Source organism: Notolabrus celidotus, chromosome 10, assembly GCF_009762535.1.
Source record: "Notolabrus celidotus isolate fNotCel1 chromosome 10, fNotCel1.pri, whole genome shotgun sequence".
NCBI lineage: Eukaryota > Metazoa > Chordata > Actinopteri > Labriformes > Labridae > Notolabrus > Notolabrus celidotus.
Window position 1 is genome coordinate 14,842,821 of NC_048281.1, and position 20,224 is coordinate 14,863,044.

The 20,224-nt window shown below is 40.3% G+C and overlaps 2 protein-coding genes across 6 annotated transcripts in view; one reads left to right on the top strand and one right to left on the bottom strand.

Moving 5' to 3' along the window:
- Positions 1-1,279: 1,279 nt before the first annotated feature.
- LOC117819835 (interferon-inducible double-stranded RNA-dependent protein kinase activator A homolog) lies at positions 1,280-8,189 on the top strand. 2 transcript variants are annotated; one of them, XM_034693324.1, is made up of 8 exons: positions 1,280-1,565; positions 2,784-2,977; positions 3,500-3,581; positions 4,554-4,632; positions 5,231-5,348; positions 5,440-5,534; positions 5,642-5,804; positions 7,134-8,189. In XM_034693324.1, the coding sequence occupies exons 1-8, from the start codon at positions 1,510-1,512 to the stop codon at positions 7,289-7,291; spliced, it is 945 nt and encodes a 314-aa protein (XP_034549215.1). In that variant the 5' UTR covers positions 1,280-1,509; the 3' UTR covers positions 7,292-8,189. The 2 variants fall into 2 exon arrangements, with proteins under 2 accessions (XP_034549215.1, XP_034549216.1); XM_034693325.1 differs by having other exon boundaries at positions 1,281-1,565; positions 2,802-2,977.
- A 1,494-nt stretch (positions 8,190-9,683) lies between these two features.
- osbpl6 (oxysterol binding protein-like 6) overlaps positions 9,684-20,224 on the bottom strand; it is a 49,421-nt gene continuing 38,880 nt past the window's right edge. For all 4 annotated transcript variants that reach the window (XM_034694451.1, XM_034694448.1, XM_034694449.1 and 1 more), the window contains 10 exons: positions 19,261-19,348; positions 16,803-17,056; positions 16,233-16,370; positions 15,376-15,439; positions 15,102-15,180; positions 13,812-13,956; positions 13,567-13,711; positions 13,321-13,447; positions 13,102-13,224; positions 9,684-12,678 (listed from right to left, as the gene is read on the bottom strand). In XM_034694451.1, the coding sequence (XP_034550342.1) occupies positions 12,567-12,678; positions 13,102-13,224; positions 13,321-13,447; positions 13,567-13,711; positions 13,812-13,956; positions 15,102-15,180; positions 15,376-15,439; positions 16,233-16,370; positions 16,803-17,056; positions 19,261-19,348 (1,275 nt within the window). In that variant the 3' untranslated portion in view covers positions 9,684-12,566. The remainder of the gene's footprint in view (positions 12,679-13,101; positions 13,225-13,320; positions 13,448-13,566; positions 13,712-13,811; positions 13,957-15,101; positions 15,181-15,375; positions 15,440-16,232; positions 16,371-16,802; positions 17,057-19,260; positions 19,349-20,224) is intronic.

Consider the following 20,224-nt stretch of genomic DNA (forward strand, 5'->3'; position numbering starts at 1 on the left):
ATTCTCTGCATTTGGCACAATTTTCATGAAGAAAATATCTTGTTTTCACAAGGAACAGACTGTCATTCAAAGTTCTAAAGTTAATTGTCCTACTATACACCTGTCACACAGTTTTACAATTAGCAATCAGAGCTTTATTTCCCCTGCTGCTTGGCCAGGGAAAACATTGCTTGTTATGTGGATGAGGGGCTGTGGCCAGACCGAAACAGAAGAGAGGATGCAGCATAGTTTTTTTCACTGTTACTGTATACAGTAAATTCTTCTGTTGTTTTGTACGTAGACCACTGTATGTGCAACTTTGTGTTGGCTGGGATGTACACTGTGTACACTGTTTTTTGGGGGGAGAAAATATAATATATATTTGCTACCGTGTATATGTGTTTTGAGTATAAAAACAATATTCTAGAATATTTTACTAGACACTTATGTATGTACTGTCTGTAGTAAGTGTAACGCTGAACAAAAACAGGCCTAAGTCATTATGATGAATGGAGAAGAAGTGTTTTACATTGAGCACATCAGTGTTCAACTGGTTCTTATAAATGTCTGATCATATGGTGGTTTGCGTGTGTCATTTGAAAACAAAATAACATTTAGAGAAGAAATAACATTGTTTTGAATGTAAAGTTTCATTTTGCAGGGGAGCTGATGGGTTTTGCCCATTGTGTGAGTGTTTTTTGATTTGTGTGTAGAGTTCTGAGAGTATGAGGCAAGCTTTCAGAAAATGTGTGTAAACAATCAAGAAAAACTGTAACGTTTTTAATTTAACATTATTTGTCATGGGACTTGTCTTTCAAGCATTGTATTTTATAAATAAAAAAAATAAATCACTGAAAGTATCGGTATCGGGTATCGAATAAATTGCCAAAAAAGTAATCGAGATTGTACCAAATCATAAAAGTGTGGTATTGCCCAGCACTAACAAGTGTGATCAGTTTAGAGTGGTTGTGTTTAAGCTGTGACACCTGTGCTTCAAATGTGTTTCACTTTTGCTACCTGTGCTTACCATTATGCAACACAAGTGCATCACAGTGCAACATGTGGTTTAGTGAGTGAGAATGTGTTTTAAGTTGTGTCTAACAGGTGAAAAGTGTTTATGGTTTTTCCAAAAGAGTGGCTGATTCAATACATGGGTTCAGACAATAGGGTTTAGTGTTTTAGCAATTGAGAAATACTGTAATTATAGGATTTATTTAAACCACAAAGCTGTTATGTATTGTTTAGTTGACTCTGGTAAAATCACCACTAGGTGGCAGTAAACATTTCACTACCAACACATTTGAAGTACTTTGACCCGCTGGTGACCCGGATGTTGATGTGGCATCAAATTCGGTGATTTCCCCGGCTAGGCAACTATAAAGTATTTTGGGCATTTTTAGGCCATTCATACTCCTCATGGTAACATAACCAGATACAGAGATACATCTTCTTTAAATGGTGTCTGAGATTCTTCATTGACCCGCAGTAAGAGCCTCAAATCAGCCTGTGAACGACAACAACATTGTAAACATGTCTACAGAGGAATTTCAATCACCAGCAGCAGCACAGAGCTCCGCTGACACGAGGTTAGTTGTTTTAATTCTTATTTAAGACTGTGTGAGGTTTGACAGTCACATGTTTACTGTATTTAAAAGTAACATACTGTGAAGATGTTGTGTTAAGACAAGGGAGCTAGCTTATTCCTTATTAGCATAGCCGAACAGGTGTTTCGTTTTAATGAGTTACCCTGTTAACTTGCGACTTTCAGCCGCTGTCGAAAACTGATAGAGAACAGGTAGCTGTCTTTAGAAATGCTTACACACGCACACGCACACACACACACAGACACACATTGATATGATTTATCCCCTCTGTCTTAGTATAACTCTTTGACTTCAAAAGGCATACAACAGTGACAACACATACAATTTTAAGTTTATTTCTAAAACAAGTAAATATTCTACATTTAACTGCAGAGACAGCATCTACTAGCTTCTTTCAACACAGCCAATCATAGCTTAGGACTTTGGGGTGGCCATCCCTGTGAATACCCCTGATAATCGCATCACATCACATGCAAATCATTTGTACACAACAGCTTTTGTAACTTTAGGTGCATTTCGACCAAGAGTTACGGGGTCTTTTAGCCCCCAGAACTACTTTCCCCGGAATTAAAAGGTTCCTGTGCCCCCATTGTTCTCTGTGTTTTGACCGCGGGCTGAAGTCCCGGGTGGATTGTGCAAATCAGGCCAGTGACGTATAGGAATTAAAAAAAAAATTTAATAATATTTTGAAGTCTTAATAAAAAACTAAACTAGGATGCATTCCCAGGAACTCCCTCTGTGTTTCAACAACTGTGTTAACTCAACAAACACCGTTACGTTCAGCCGAAAGTCCCAGGACCTTTGAAAAGTACTACCCCCCCCAAAGCAGGGGCTTTTCTAAATTTAGACCCTGGTTCCTCCAGTTGAAACTCACTTAGTTCAGGGGTAAAATCCCTCGTTCCGGGGTAAAGTTCCTGCGGTTGAAAAACGCCTTAAGACAACCACAGATGCATCCAGCTTAAAGTCCTTAGTTAACAGGGTCACTAAGTATATTGTAACACCGGCTGACATACAGTGTCTTAGATCAGGTTTATAAAACTATCCAAAAAGATCAATAGTTTAAAAGAGGTATTATTTTCACAACCATAGGATCTACCATTTGTTCTTTTTTTTTTGCTCTGTATACTTTTGGGATTTTCAGCACAGAACATTCTAACTGCAGTAATGTTATGCCCGAGTTGATATTGACCTGGTTAACAGTTTATTCAATACACACAGCATGGATTCAACTGAAGTGCAGCACCCCAACCCTGCAAAGACACCCATCCAAATCCTGCATGAATATGGCACCAAAAACGGGAACCTCCCTGTGTATGTGATGGAGAAGGCTGAAGGAGAGGCTCACCAGCCGAGCTTCGTCTTCAGTGTGAAAATTGAAGAGGTTAGCTGCACAGGTAAGCTACTGTCCCACCCTCTTGTACTAGTGGCTGCTTGTCAATGAGTGTATTTGAGTTAAAAATCAAACACCTGCAGTGTATGATTTGCCAATATTGAATTGTAGTTAGTTAGAATTAGGGTCAGTTGCTGCAGGATACTCTTAAATACATCCTCCATGTACCGGGTGTTTTAAGCCAAGGTGTCTCACTCCAGTGATAGAACAGTTCAGGTATAGGGAAGATGATTTGAGGAGATAAAAGTAAAACAGCCAGTACATTTCACATCTTCAGACTTCTGACAGCCAGATTATTCTCTGTGTTTTCTATCTTTATTTTCCCTCAGCATCTAGGATTAACGTACTTCTCAGAACATACACCTTTTGGGTTTTAAATGGAAACTTTGATACAGCTGTGTTCAACTATTTTTAAGACATTATGGCTCAGAGATGTCAGGTTTTGATTAAAAAAGTAACCATGAGATATATTTTTGTAATGTATTAAATCATCTGTAACACCCACATAATGTGTACTTTGTTTCAGGTCAAGGCCCCAGTAAAAAGGCTGCAAAGCACCAGGCTGCAGAGGCTGCTCTGAAGGTTCTGAAGATAGACGCTGGAACAGTGTAAGTGAAGAGGAAGAATTAATAGAAAATTAAATGAGAACCATTTGAACCAAGTGAAATGATTATTTAATTAATGCCACTTAACTCAACTTTATTTATAAAGCACCTTTCATACATAAAAACATGCAGCACAAAGTGCTTCACAGAATAACAGAGAGACAGAAAACAACAGCAATGTTAAAATTATAAAAGGCATGATTAAAAATAAAATCAACACAGTAAATTTGATAAAATAAGTAATAGTGGAAAGAAAAGTAAAAAATAAGGTTAAAGCGTTAACAAGATCAGCTGAATACAAGAAATCAATAGATAAATAAATAATTAAATAAGATAAATATATGTTAAAGCAATGATTCAAATAATTAAAATGATAATAAAATTATAAAAATAAAAATAATAATAATGCAGTCCAGGGCTAAAAATAAATTACTCCAAATTAAAAGCTACATTAAAAAGGAAAGTCTTAAGTTTACTTTTAAAAACACCCAGACAGCTTGCTGTTTTGATGTCCAGAGGCAGAGAGTTCCAAAGCTTAGCATTCTAAGCAATGCTAGTTAGTATTATTTCAATGTGAGACTCTGGAAGCTGTGATAGTAGACAAATTATTTTGCTTAAGGACTTTTTGGAAGGTGAAACTAATTCTTTGTATCCGGTCGTACTTTGATAAATTATAAATGGGCATTTCTCCTCCACTCTTCTAATCTAGTGAAATATTACTCAACCTAATTAAAACTACTTTAGAGGCTGGAGGACATCCAAATGTTTTGGCTTCACTTTTAGGGAACTGTCATGTCATCTATCTTTTAACACAGTGTATGGATGATGGAAAAAATAATATGCCGGTGGTTGTTAGCTGCAGTCTTTAGTTGAGTTTGCTAAAACCTGGTCTGGTATTACCAAAATAGTGTTGCAACAAATACATCACTGACAGCCTGGTAACCGCTTCAGTGTAACTCCTTTAATTCTCAACAGGAATATTCCTGTGAAGTCTGAGAGTAACGGTGTCGCAGCAGAAACAAACAACCATCCCAACTCTGTCGGGGTTCTGCAGGTGTGTAACTCACTGTGTGTGCTTCAGTCCATCCATCCATCCATTATCTTGACTGCTTATCCCGTTAGGGGTCACGGGGGGCTGGAGCCTATCCCAGCTGGCTTCGGGCGGAAGGCAGGGTACGGGAGGGAAGGCAGGGTACGGGCGGAAGGCAGGGTACACCCCTGGAGAGGTCGCCAACCTATTACAGGGCCAACACAGAGAGACAGACAACCATTCATGCACACACTCACACCTACGGGCAATTTAGAGTGATCAATCAACCTGAGCATGTTTTTGGATTGTGGGAGGAAGCCGGAGTACCCGGAGAGAACCCACACATGCACGGGGAGAACATGCAAACTCCACACAGAAAGGCACCCGCCCGGCCGGGGATTCGAACCGGGAACCGGTGAGGCAACAGCGCTACCCACTGCACCACCGTGCAGCCCTTGTGTGCTTCAGTGTTCTTTGTAATTGTGTGTAAGATTTTCTGCCTCAAACTTGAATTGAAGAGATAAACTTTAAGTGTGTATGCGCAGCTGTAGTTATAAGCTGAAACAAAAAACAGTTCTGTCGTCCTCTTTATTTTTCTTATTTTTGCTTTCATTTTATTCAGGAGTTAGCGCTGCAGAGAGGATGGCGTCTCCCTGAATACACAGTTTTAAAGGAGGCTGGTCCTCCACACAAGAGAGAATTCACTGTTACCTGTCGAATGGAGTCCCTGTCAGAGAAAGGTCCGGGTGTGTTTCTGAAAAATCTTTAAAAAGTAGGTCTATTTCAATTTTTTTAATCCTGCTCTTAATCTCTGTCTTCTGTTTTTGGCAGCTGTTGGAAATTCAAAAAAGGCAGCAAAGAAAGCGGCTGCAGAGAAACTGGTGGCGAAGCTTCAAAGTCTGTCGGGCTGTTCAGAAATCACATGGGTATGTGTGATATTTCTCAGAGGCAGCTGCAACATCTCTGAGTAAAAAAAGTCCCTAAAGATCTGAAGTTTTTGTTACATTTCCTTTTTCTTTTAATACATTTTCAGACTCCTCAACCCAGTGTGAGATTTGAGAACTTAAGAAATTCACAAGCAGAGAAGATAACGATGCTAAGAAGAAACCCGCTGAGCATTCCCAACACAGATTACATTCAGTTGATGCTGGAGCTGTCTGAGGAGCAGGGCTTCGTGGTGACATACTTCGACATTGGTGAGAAAAAACACACACCATTAGTCACTAAGATACAGGGTGCATCCTGTTCAGCACTATTTCGCCTCCTACACCTGTGCTAGTTTAAAATGAGAATGTCTGATGCCTCACTGATGTGACTCCCTTTGATTATAGATCTATTCTGTTGTGTTGGGAAGACAAATGTAGAAAGTTTCATTTTATTACTGAAGAAACAAAACAGATGCGAGGATGTAATACAATCAGGTATACTTAAATGGATATTTCTTTTTTTTTTTAAGTGTGGCTGTGTGAGTTTTAAATCACTAGTAATTGTACTAGCCACAATGGATGCTGCTCAGCTCGGCCCCTGTAATGAGAAATTCCAGGGATCAACAGCACACAAGCTAGGCTACTGATTTCTGCAGACTGGGTCACTTCTGCCACCTAATTTAGCTCAATTTGAAGGACTCTGACCCAAGCTCTCATCTCGGATTAGGTGTACGCTCTACTGGGATTTTTTTCAGCACTTTACTTTGTCGCCAGAAAGCCTGTTCGTTTTTGCACTATTTGCGCACACAACACAGACATGCTCTTCCACCTGCAGCGTATTAATCAGCTAATCCGATCTACAATGTACATCACTGATATATCGTCAACTTTTGACATTTTTGTATCTCCGTTTTGCATTATGGGAAGTAGGATATGCCTAAGATTATCCAGCGGACACAGTGACGTTTTTAGAGTTAGGAACATCAGCTCAGTCTTCCCCTTGAGCAGCTACTACAGTGGGTTTTGATATTATGTTGTGCAGATCATGGGTTGTGTCACAACGTGATAAAAAAACAGTGAGAGCCAAACACTTACTTTTAAGGCGAAGTTGCATTTGGCTTCTCTGGTTTTCTAATTTAACTCCTGAACATTGAAAAAAGCCAGAAACAAACTTCAGAGTTCAGTTCGGTTCACTCTGTACTTTCTGGCGACAAAGTAAAGTGCTGAAAAATCCCAGTAGAGCATACACCTAAAACGAGATGAGTGCTCGGGTCAGAGTATTTCAAAATTAGCCAAATTACTTGGCAGAAGTGACCCTGTCTGCAGAAATCTGTAGCCTAGCTTGCGTGCTGTTGATCCCTGGAATTTCTCATTACAGGGGCCGAGCTGAGCAGCATCCATTGTGGCTAGTACAACTAAAACTCATACAACCCACTTCAAAAACACTGAAATATCACATTAATGGATAATGTATAGGGAACAAGTGGTTATGCAAATTAGATTCACAAGAGGTTGAGCAGGAGCCCGATGCAGAGCAGATGTCTTCTCATCGTGAAGGGAGTCCTTGTAAAGTGTGTGTCTCTGTTTTTCATTTTGCAGATGAGCTAACGGTAAACGGACAGTACCAGTGCCTGGCTGAGCTGTCCACCTCCCCGGTCACCGTCTGTCATGGCACAGGCATCTCCTGTAGCAACGCCCACAACGACGCAGCACACAGCGCACTCCAGTACATCAAGATCATGGCCTCCATCAAGTAACACCACCACCACAGTCAACATCGGCCACACCTGTACCGTCACACACATCAGCTGAAGTCCAGTCATCATGAGACTGTAGATTATTCTTCCTACTTGTCTTCCTGTCTATAGATGATATGAAGTCAAGGTATATATTTTTATAATCATGAACGTCACAAAGCAGGTCATGCTCCAGAACGACACATTGAGTTGAATGAGGCAGCTTTAGAGCAAAGACTGTAGAGAAACAAACTTTTAAAGTATTAGGAACCAAATCAAAATGACGTTTGGTTTCCATGTCGTCTCATCGTGTTTTATTTGGAAACAAATATTTAAAACAATGAAAATGAAGCACTTCCTCATCACGGTCTTTTAGGCATAGGTTGAGCTATCAGCTCTTTGTTTGTTTGTTTGTTTTTGCTTGAGTGGGTATTTTTTTATCTCTATTTATATAAGGATGCAGTATTTTAAAGTTCCAGTTTGCTTAATTCCATTTTTATTCCTGGTCGTTTTCCTCTTCAGCTTCTCACTGAGCTGTTTATCACGAGAAAATAAAAGACCTCAAACTTTTTATTTATTGAACAGATACCCTCCTTTCTGTTTCAACTTTCCATAAACAAAAGTGACTATAAATTGAAATTGAATTGAAAAAGTTTGATTATTTCAGCTTCCTATTTCCACTCTTCAGTTTGCCATTATGCAAATGTATAATCCATCCCCTGCTTTCTTATCTGCTGGACTGAAAATAGGAACATGTTATTTTCACAGTCTGCCGCCCTGTACCATGTTTTGCAGTGTGCCTCATAGTAGCTTGTGAACTGAATAAACAAACTGTGTGCTGTGCCCTGCTGAATGAACTGAACCCTAGTAGAAAGTAGCAATATGAAACAGGAGAATAAACCCCAACACTACATGTTAATGTGTGTTACTTTCTGTCTATGTTCACACAACAGTCTGACAGTACTGAGAGAACAGATTGGAGCACTGCCTTCAAGGGCCCTTTGCTGTGTTATTGAATGAAACGTCTCTCGTGGGAGCTGACCGCCTGACAGCCATCAATTCATGAGGCTGCACGTCCGGCTGTATTAGTACAAAGGCAATTACATCAGGGCCTGTGTGCCGGTTCATTCACTCTTGATTTGTGTGGGTTAATGGCTAAGAGACGTGTTACACGAATCGATTATACAAAAGAGAGTAAGAAATATATTCATGGGACACTCATTCATTGATTTTAATTATTTTGGGGGTGATATTTGGTAGTGTGGATTCAGGGCTCAACAATTTGTTGACATGTGTTACATTTGTTCTAACTTACATTAGGCGCAGACAACAATGGGGGCACAGGAACCTTTTAGTTCCGGGGAAAGTAGTTCTTGGGGGCTAAAAGACCCCGGAACTTTTGGTCGAAATGCACGTTAATTCTGCTATTACGTCAGTTGTGTTTTTAAAGTCAACCAAATAAGAATAATTAAGAATAGCAGCACATTCATTAAAAACCCTTTTTTTCTTATAGTTATATTTTTTGTCTTTTACCCCTTTATTTATAGAGGAGAGGACAGTGGATAGTGTAGGAAATCAGGAGGGAGTGGGGGATTGACATGTGGGAAAGAGGCCGCTGGCTGGATTCTAACCAGGGCCAACCGCTACATGGGCACTCAACTTAACTATCGGGCTAAGCCGGCACCCAAAAACCCTTTAATAACTACCAACCATCTGATGTTTCATATTATCTAACATACAACCCCACATGATGCACCGATGAGGAGCTTTTCAATGTGTCGATATTGGCGCCCCCTGTGGACAAAGCGGTATGTATTCTCTTTGCTTACCCTGTCCTGATCATGCTTGTGTAGTATTCTGAAAGATAAAAAAAAAAGCTGTCTCTGCTTCCTTTTAACTCTCTAAAGCACTCCCTGACCCTAACCTCTTTGATTAGATAAGGAAAGTGTACCTGCTCTAATCGTCAGAAGTGCTGCTAAAGAGTGCGCCGGTTCATTCTTTTGGTTGAATTGCTACAGTCCTTGGAGAAGGCAGTCTGCTCTATTTCCCAGTGTCCTCTTCTATCCTCTAATTTAAGGCATGCAAGGCCAGAAGAGTAAAGAAACTTGTAAGAAGTGCTGTCATAGAAGACAGTGTTCAAGTGTTCAGTGTGATGGCAATGCATTCAAGATGCAAAGAGGATCTAAGTATTAGTTAAAGCTGTCTCTCTGTGAAGGAGTTTGATCTCTACTAGAAATCTTTTGATCAGGACTGTGCTCTGATATGAGCAACCTCACCCTGAAGATGGACTCATCACTGTCATCCCATTTTATAGAGCTAAAGTTCACTCGATAGCCTTTAACAGTGAAATCTAATGTGGACACGGATTCACTTTATGGCCCATCTCTTACATAATAACCACACAGGTCATCAGTTGAGTTTTACAGTTTTATTAGAACAAGCACTATATAGCAGCAGTGTACTGTGTTCATGGAAAGATATGTACTTTGTTAAAATTGCACTTTAGAAGGTCTCCTTTAGGAAATCGATTTGAAAGTAAGAGAGCTGACACAGTGCTGAGTGATACATGTCAGTCCAGAAACCCAAAAATATGAGAGCCCCAATTGAGAACACAAAACCTTTTTTTTTGTAAGGCATCTGCAACATTCATTGGCAGGCTAAGTTGTCTAGACATGCAGGTAGAACAATAGATGAAGAAAGCATGAGGAGGTTTGTATTTTTATTTTCACTACAGTCTGACTCTGAGATCAAACAAAGCATCGCCCCAACCTCCACACACAGCGGCTGTGATTCAGTCTTGTTAAAATGATGTAGGAGGAAGAAAAGGAATCAGCCTCTGTAGTAGTGACCCATCTTCTAAATGTGCTGTATTTACAGTGATGTTAGAGAAGCAGAGCGGTGCAGAACATCTTTTAACCCTGCAAGCATTTTACAGTCAAACAAACTTTTTTTTTTCTCTTCTGATGTCCGAGATATTTTCTTTAAAAACTCAAGCCAAGACATTTTGTCATCCTCTTCACACTGAACTCTTTCTTTCCCTGTGATTGAAGCAGGTGGAGACTGGATAATGTGAAATGTTTGCCTTGTTGATGACGTATCTTCTAATCAGTAGTGTTTTTGTGAGGCATTGATAAATGCATTAAGGCACAGCAAGTGAAACTGATGAGTTGTAGCATTGAGTTTGTGATGGAGAGAAAATCAAAAGCACTACAGTACATTTAAAAAAAGAAGTATATGGATGCAAAGCAGTACTACCTTTTTTGGTTTGTAATCTACAGTACCATACAAACAGTGCACACAGGATGGATATTTATATTCACCTTTTTTCTCCCTTTGTATCCTCACTCTGCAGTCCTGAATGGATGACAGGAAGTATAAGTTTGATCTGGTTTATTTTGATCAAAAGCCCCTTGTCATGTTTTCTTAGTCTGTAACATAGAATCGGGACACGGGTTTAAAAACATTAAAGCTATCTGCTTTGCAATAAATACACAAACTGCAAAAAAGTAACTGGTGCTCTGCAGAAGCCCAGACTCTAGCAGTAAATTCTCTGAGGAATCAGACTCATTAAAGCAGTTAGATTTTACTGCACAAGCTTGTTTGGCTTTCACATCTTAAAACTCATCATCTGTGGTATCCAGAAACTGCATTTACATGTTTCAACCTGTAGGTGGCTCTTCTGTTTCATAATGGAGTAACCGTATGACTGTGGCTGTGTGACTCATTGGAGTGCTGACATAATAAACTGTTATATGTATAGGAAAAAAAACAGGATTTCATTTGTTATTTCGATTAATAAAATCGCTAATTTAAGATGAAAAATACCAAACAGATGTTGGTAAGAGTCTCACAGATGAGAACAGTTACTTTCAGTGTTCCCTGTAGTTTAAGTTTTGATTATAAGTTGGAACAAATAAATAATTAAGACATTACTTTGGATTTTTCAAGGCTGTAAAGGTACTGAGTAATTGAAAATAAAATCTAATGAAGTCAATTTCTGTCGTTTTGGAAAGGATTACATCTTCAGGTTTGGATTTGTGTAGCTTGATACACCGTAAATGAGCCTCAAACTGTAAATATGACATTTTTCCTCAAGTGGTCCCACCAAGTCTTATTTTTGAAACTAATCATGTCTCAGTGGGTTTTTACAATCGCTCCAACCTCCAACACAATCTTTTCTTAGACCTTCAACTGGGTCCAATTCTTTGTGACAATTCACAACTTCACCGAGACAAAAGCAATTTTCTGCTTCACAGTCAGACAGACAGCATGTGTGCCCACTATATAAGGAGGGAGTTGTGTGTATTTATGTAACCATGTGAGTCAGAGGAGACGGTTTCGTGTAACAAAGTTTAAAATTAGACAGAGGGGCGGGGCTGGTGAGGGTCTCCTTCTATTTACACATTATTCCACTGAGGAGAAACTGAACCCCTGTGATTCATCTGTGTTTATGACGATTTAAAAAAAGATGACTGTAACTGTTGTAGGTGTGTCTTGATCACATGTCCAAAACAGCAGAGTAGGATTTTCATTTTAATCCCACCTCTCAGTGTACCACATGATCGGCTCTGAAAGCTTCAGAGCGTTCATTAAAAATTCCATCTATGGACACCGTACTTCCTCCACTGCAGCCCAGATTAATTTTAAATGAGTGGTTTCCCGAGAGAGAGAGCACTGCTAACACATAGATCCAACAGTATTAAAAGGCAAAAATAAATATAATCTGCCAATTCACATAATGCTATTCACTAAATTCTGAGTCCAGGATATTTTATAAAAATATCTCTTTTTTTTTCTACAATAATTAATGATATAGTAAATGCGGCTTGATGCCGGTGAAAGCTGCTCTCTAAACATGCATGATATCATAGGTAATCAAAAGTCTACATTTATAGACTAATCTAACCCAAACTGCCGTTAGAAATCAAATGGCTTAGACTAACAAAGCGCTAGATTGTGTGACTTGTTCGGCTTTTTTTTAAGGCAAGGACATAATCAAAAGTCAAAGGAGCTGAGGAGAGATCTACAGAGGAGTGGTACCGTTGTCACCCTGACAACCCAGCTTCCACAAACACAATGAAGTTGATCCTTCCGGATGTTTCCATGGATGGATGATCTTGTGGCAGTGCCACAAAGCCTCGACAGTGTTGCTGGGTGTCTGTCCATCCTGCAGCTCTGCAGTCCATGCACACAGATGTCTTTTCATTAGCATGTGTCTCCCAACACATTGTTGTGCATAGGTTAACTGCTTTCTTTTCTGATATGATGGTATGACGGACATGGTGTCCCCCATGTGCTACCACAGGTTCGCTGTCGGTTCCATGTTGATGAAGCCGGGGTTTTTGCGCAGCTCCCAGTACATGTTGTTAGAGACCCACCTCTCCCGGTGATTGGCATCCACCACTTTCCTGCAAGAGAGGAGAAGAAGAAGCAACAGTTGTGACTGATCAGGGAGATGTTCTCTGAGCTGGTGAAGATGCTTTCATTGAAAAATGAAATTCTTTAGAAACTGAAGTCAATTTATTCCAGGCCCTTGGAGAGATGCTGCTTCATGTTGTTCTACTATTAAAGGCTGTTCAGTATGGGTGTATCACCCAGATTCACAATGTTTGACATCAACAGTTAAAGTTAATTTAACTCATGAAGTGCAAATGAACAAAAGAAGGTTTTAACAAACATCTGGTCTGACAGCAACTTTTCATACTACTTATCGTGTAAACCAGGAACGTGTTTACATGGTATTGACGTGTAGATCTAAAGAATCCAGCCTGGTACTTATGTCTGTAATTGTTCAGACTCTTATCCATCAGGTCAGTGTTTGGCCTGCTTACTTGAAGAAGCGAGGCTCCTGTTTGACCTCGTTCTCCTCTCTCCACTTCCTCCTGGTTCTCTGCAGATCCTCAATCCGCTGCTTCTCTGACGATGCCATCTCTAAGTTTCCCTCCTCTAGATGCCTGTGTCACACAAAGACCACATTTTATATTTTGACCAGTAGACTGCTGCTTTGTTATCTTATGTGAGAAACATCTGATCTCTGCTAGGAGCCATACCTTTGATCAGGTCTGAATCTGGCATCTGTACGAGGGAGAACATCTTTCAACTCGGGGCAAAGCTCATTCAGTTCGATGGCGAACCTGGTGAAGCCGTAGTACAGCTCATAGTCTGTGGGCATGGAGCCTGAAGAGGAGAGGAACATCAACAAGAGGCACTAAGCATCAACTCACTTTTATTTCTCTACCATCCACTGGTTATGATTTATAAGCTCAAAGCTCCTGTGGGTTAAGAATCCTCCCTACCTGGCCTCCAGACGCATTTGGCAGAAGGTGGGACTCCACAGTAAAGACCCTCGTGCCATTTCCCAAAGAGCCTGTGGATCACTTTCCCCTCTTGATCCATCACAAATCCTTGAACCTCGTTCACATTTGAACTCCAGTAGTTTCCCTGAAAGACGAACACCCTGTGGTTATCTCTCTACTTCCATATTCAGTCCATCTTTCAGATCCAGAACATGATGGCAGTGATTGAGATGTGTTTGTTGTACCTTAATGAAGGTGAGTTTGCAGAGACAGGCGCTGCTCTTTGTGTTTCTGATGGTGATCTCTCCGTAGTGTTCGATCCACCGCCGTCCACTGAGGATGTTGTGCACGCATGTGGTGACTTTGTTCCATTCATAGTGATCTCCAAACCTTGAAATACACAATAACAGCTGATCAAACTAATACACACAGCCTATCAGATGAAGTGATTCTTAAATGATCTTCAGTTTCTGGCACATAAGACATCTTAGCTTTATGAATATATTAGAGTTTTCAAGGAAATCAAGTTCTAATTTTATTTTATATTTATTTATTTTTGATTCAAATAGTTTATATTTCTGTTTTTTTACTGTTTTAATCTTTTGTTGTTTTCATTCATCCAACATTGAATTATTTCCTTTTATTTGACTTCCTCACATTTCTTTTATTGTCCTTTAGGTTCTTTCTTATTTGTAAAGCACTTTGAAACCATGTTTTGAAAAGTTCTATATAAATAAAGATTATTATTATTTATATTTTTTATGTTTGCACCATAGACTGTATAAATAATGGATGTAGTATCTGTGACGTCCCACATCTGATTCTGAAGCGCTGTTTTTAAGCCAATCGTCGGCGGGAGTCATATCGGAAATGTTGAACTCAACCTAACTGCTGTCGAGCTAGTGTGATGTAAAGAGGCGGGCTTTGAGCCTCCTTGCCAACAACTGCAGTGTTCCTGTCTGTCAGTCATGTCCTTAAATATGCAAAACTCATAAACTTAATATCTTCTGAGCTGTCGCTAGAAAAAAATTCACCCCCGTGCAGTGTGTGTCGATGGAGAAATGAGCTACTCAGACCTAAACCGTTTTTTGTACCAGGCTGTAAACATGTTTATTAATGCTGCAAAGATCGTCTTTTTTGAATTGGTGTGTATGTGGTTTCCGGTGTTTCTGCAGCCAGCCTCCAGTGGATGCTCGATGAATTGCAGTTTATAACACTTCCGCATGGGCTTCATATTTTGAGACCGGAGGTTGCCGCTTAGTTTACAGTGACTGAGCAGGTAAGAAATTGTGATTAAAATATAATTAAGGCAACATTTGATTTAGCTTTTATGAATAGTTTACGGTCAACTCTGATGTTTCTGTTCTGTTTTGGATTTCTAAAGACAAGTATCACAAGACTGCCTGACCAAACAATGTAATTTTGACCTGCCAGTGGATGTTATTTACAAGTCACAGTTTATAATTCTGATTAATCTGATATGACATGACTGCAGCATTATGACCACTTTAATCACTACTCAAAGCATCAGTTACCTGGGGATCGTGAGATTAACGGTCCCAATCGGTAAAATCTCCATCGATTTCCCCCAAAACTTGTTTTTCCATCTCACATCTGAAAAGCAAAACAGTGGAAATACAAACCAAAAGTGAAAAACAAAGTACAATCAACCGACGACTTAGCTTTTCTTCACATAAATCAAACAATATTTTGAATCAGGTAAATTTCATGAAAGAGTCTTAATGAGGCCGACAGACTCTGCTGTGCTCCCATGAGACGAAGCTCTCACTAATGAGGTTTGTCACCCACCTTGCCAGAAGGTGAAGTTCTTTGACTCACAGTGGCAGGCGGAGACGGGCGGGTGGTGGCTCACCTTAGAGAGATGAGATCAAAAAGAGTCAGCTGACAGCTGCTGAAATGATACATCACATACGTCTCTGTCAGCCTCCAAACACGTCACACGGTTGATGAGCCGAGTAGTTTTACGAGACATCATTTGTCTTTTTTCTTTATTGAGCTTGATTACAGAATATTTTAGGGTTTGAGATTATTGACAAAGAATAATCATGATGACAAAAACTGCACAGTAATTAATAATCTGTGTATTGTTTTAGCTTTAGTTTCTGTAGTTGAGTAATCAAGGCTTCAGTGAAAAGTGAGTCGAAGCCGTGCAAATTCAATGCAAATAAGAGTCAGTGTGCAGTGATTTGTTTGGGTAAATCCATGTGCTGGAGCTCTTGTTGCAGTAGAAACACTGAATATGAGTGCTCTGGGTTGTATGTGGGCGATAAGGTAGTCTGACCAAACGGAATGCCTCAGTTTTTCGAGAAAAATTAGACAAATATTGATTTTCAAACTTCTGCTTTAAAACAAAAAAATCTCTTTAATCTTTGCACTTCTGTAAATCACAGAATTCTTTCTTGTGACATTAAACCCTAGAGCTGTAAGGAGTAAAAACAGTCAGCAGTTAGGTGGATAACAAATGGCTTTAAAGGCATTACATGTACAAAGTGTTTGGGTAGTCACAAGCCAAAACCACTGTTCTAAACCAGTCCAACAAATAAGCTGCAGAAGGCTGTCTAAGCACCTGAGACACCAAGCAAATAACTGCGTATCCCACATGATGTTTCTGTTTCAAACGCATCAAACAGTCTGTGCAGACTTACCTGTTCTGAGAAAAAACAGAAGCCCTTGTCTTCCCGAATACATTCATACGTCTCTCCGAGTAGCGGGTTAAATGGCTTACTTCCTGCTCTGTAGTACGTGGATGAGTAGCCTGAGACAGCGAAAGCAGCGACGAGAACCTGTCGGAGTCAAAACAACACAGCAGACAAAAAGAGAAGAGGATTAACGGGTTCATATTAGCAGCCAGCTTTGTCAGGAATAAGCCAGACATTAGTATGCATCGGACATTGTTAAAGAGGAAAGGAGACAGATAAAAATAGGAGGATTCAAGGTCGACGGCTGCATTGAAGCGTCACAGACGATGGCCTCTGAGTGAGACTATTTATGTGTGCTTGTGACTGGCAATGTCACCTCATACATTAACATGGACAGGTATGATGGACACACAAATACAAGCAGGGATTTGAAATGTCTGAAAGTTACAGAATCACTCCAGAGCAAACATCAGATTCTTTTATAAGCAGATGTAAAATCTCAGTCGCTCCCTATATGAAACACCAAACCAGATAAATGGGATATGACAGCATGTCTGTGTCTGACGGCTTTGTTACCATGCGTTCAAAAGGATCCTCGGTCTCAGCGGCCTTGTCCAGCAGCTCGCTGTACTCCAGCTCTTCACACATGCGCTGCAGGGTGTTGAGGGGCTCGTTGAGCTCCACAGGCATGGACACTTTGGACAGGTCCTTGCCGATGTTGTTTCTCAGGATGTTCCAGAGGTTGATGTTGCTGGTGTCGGGACACGGGGCCGACAGGCAGGGGCGCCGACCGTTACGGAAGGCGCTGCCAGCAAAGTCTCCATTTGCCACTGGGTGGAAAAGACCTCGTAATTAGCCACCCACATTTGGTATAACATTATCTGTGATTCATGCTGCTCAAATTAGAATATTGCCTTAATAACACACTTATAAGAACAGTATTTACTTCGGTAGCTCTTTAAAAAAAAAAACAAGATGTTACAAGATGTTTCAGACAATAAAGCAAAAACTGTTGTATTTTCTTGTTTGACAGCAAACTGAATCAATCTGAGCAGATCCAGCTGATGACTAGATGAAAAGAGACATTTCAAATTGCCACTTTTGGCTGAAAATTCGCTTTTTTTTTAGACAAATAGTGAAAATATATTCACAAGTTTTCATTGTAGTTTCAATTTTAAAGCTCCAGTAAGGAACTTTCAGTATGTCTCAATGAATCTCTTGGCTGATCTTGTCCTGTACATTTATAAAGTAGCATTTATGCAACTCGCATCAAATCTTTGGAGTGGAGCGTTTTTCAAAAGGCTGTCTCAGCAGTGTGCTTCTAATCAGCCTGACTGACACCTTCCCAGTGGGAGGGGAGACATGCGTATAAAATAACTGTACTGGTATAACCAGTCGTCTCTCTGATGGTCTTGTTTACTTTTGAAGGCCATGAAGAGGCATCGGTTTTCAGTCTGTAAAACTCCTCACTTGATCATTCAACAGCAGACACAAACTGGACCAGAATAAACTCAGTGAAGTCAATACAAGTTACATCAAATTAAAGACATGTGGAGATGATCAGAGTTGAATTAGGATGCTCTATCCAATGAGTCAGTGTTTTAAGAAAAGATTCAAAAACTAATTTTCATTTAGCTCTGATCATTTAAGTGCCTCGAGACAATCGCTGCAGACAATCTGTCCCCTCTGGTTATCAGCGCGCTGCAGTAAAGTCTCTCACGATGAGAAATTCACATTAATTGTTTCATTAATATTGAATCATACTGGAAGTCAGGGGAAGAAGTGATATGATCATGTTTCTTAGTTTTGGTTAGACACAGCACACAGACTTTCTCCATAAATGTGATATATTTGGATTAGTCTGTATAAAGCATGCTGTGTCAACTGGCTGTGTCAGTGTCAACTAACTTGTGACACATCACTTTGATGCTTTAGGGCCCAAAACATCAAACTTAAGACAGTCAGTCTTTATTGATGAATTTGGCTGTTGACATCCAGCATTTACAAATCAGACAGACAAAGCATTGTCTTGCACTCAGATGTGATAACTTACTTTATATTCTTTATATGTTTGGTTACAGAAACATTCATAAAGGTAATATTTTCATGCTTCAGTCAGAAATTAGTAGCTTAAATCTCCTGTTATTGATGAATGAGAGGGAGGAAATTCAAGTTGTATGATATATATATAACATTGGAGGTGTTCAGTTTCCCTCAAAGTCCAAAAGTAAAGATTTGACAGGATTTGGACAAAGTGGACTGACAACATTAAACCTATAATAAGGTCAGACTTTATGCAGCAACTGTTAGAAAATAATGTGATTTTTGTTCTTGCATCCACCAGCTTGCTCTTTTTATTAGATTTTTAAAACTTCCTTGCTTCTAACCCTCCAAAGTGAATGATGGCGTGTTCATTTGTAAATAATTACGTTAAGTTTCAAAAGACAGATGGTAAAAAGGTTATCAAATGTTCTGCAACTCCTGTTTCATGTCTTCGTTTTGATGTGCAAAATGTTGGAGAAATAGACTTGCAATAATAATGACACGACTAAGAATATTAAAATATCAAATCAGACTCGTCTGAAGCTCAACTAATTTACAACCACAGAAATACTGCACAAATCTATGATATGATAGACTCAATGTAACATTGTAAACATGTTTACCTCTGCAGACTGCAGACAGTATGTGTTTTTTTCTTCCGTCTCAGTGAGATGCTTCTGTATATTAGGCTGCGTGGTTGGTGACAAAGATGGAGGAGGGGGATCCCATCTCTCCTTGCACAGATAGCTTTCATAAAGTTAGAGAGAAGCCCTTGGCACGGAGCAACCCTGCAAAGTCAAGTGCCTCAGCCCCACTGATAAATGAGCCTGCTAAAAACGTACTAGACTGTGAGTGTGCGTGCGTGTGCATGTGTGTGTATATCTTAAAGGAGGCATCCACAGTGTGGGATCCCCTCGCTGTATTAACTTTCCCTCCCTCATAGAAAGGGACTATGGATGCTTGACTCGTGACGGTGCAGTATTGGACCTACTTTGTCTGGAGACGTTATCGGTCACGCTGGCGTTGTCCTCGGAAATGTTATCACTCACGTCGCTGACGTATGACTCATCGTCTGAGCCCTGCGAGGGGGGGGACAGGTACGGAGCAGAGTGAGTCAGTGCAGAGGAGCACAACACAGATGCTGATCAGAATCTCTCACACACACACACACACACACACACACACACACACACACACACACACACACACACACAAAGACACAGACACGCCGTTCCTGCAGTTTGCCAGTGGCTAACAAACTGCAGCATCGGTCTGCTATCTGTCCCACTGCAGCAATCACAGGACGAGACACTGCAGCACTTTTATGCTTTATATTTAGCAAACACAAAGAGGTCATTGACGCCTCTGAAAAGCAGCCTGTTAAAGCATCAGTAACCTCCTTACGATCACCTGCTGCTGGTGAAGTGTTGACTAACAGTGTGACACAGGTCTGAATGGACCTGCTGCTGCAGCTAAAGGACAGGTGGTTGATGAATTTCCTGTGTGAGTAATCCTTCAACAGAGCTTGATGCGTGCCTGGGGAGCAACAATGCTTAATGGCTCTTCAGAGACCACATATATTTTGAGCAGAGTGTTCACAGGAGCTTAAAAAGAAGAGGGAAGGAGTGATGGTTTCGAGTGATGCACCAAAGTACCTTTTTAACCAGGCTACAAGCTACAAATCAAGAGCACCAGGCAGAGGAGGGATGTTTTGCTGAGACAATCCTGAGCCTTGGAGCATATTGGACAGGAGCCACTCTGCGTTTTTTTTTTCCCGTTTCGCTCTATCTCTGCTTTTCATGCTGCCCTCATTAATTGCTGACTAATTCCAGCTCCGCATACACCCGTCACAGAGATGTTTTTATCTAGCACCACAGCAGCAGGGGGCTACTTTAACCCCCATCCTTCTTTCATCCGCTTCCTCCACAGCCTCGCTCCTCAGACTCCATTCTGCT

Bases quoted from the DNA above. Each gene is read 5' to 3' on its own strand.
- LOC117819835 (XM_034693324.1), top strand. From the start codon at position 1,510: ATGTCTACAGAGGAATTTCAATCACCAGCAGCAGCACAGAGCTCCGCT. The intron at 4,633-5,230 runs GTGTGTAACTCA...CATTTTATTCAG, and splicing joins ACTCTGTCGGGGTTCTGCAG to GAGTTAGCGCTGCAGAGAGG. The intron at 5,805-7,133 runs GTGAGAAAAAAC...TTCATTTTGCAG, and splicing joins GGTGACATACTTCGACATTG to ATGAGCTAACGGTAAACGGA.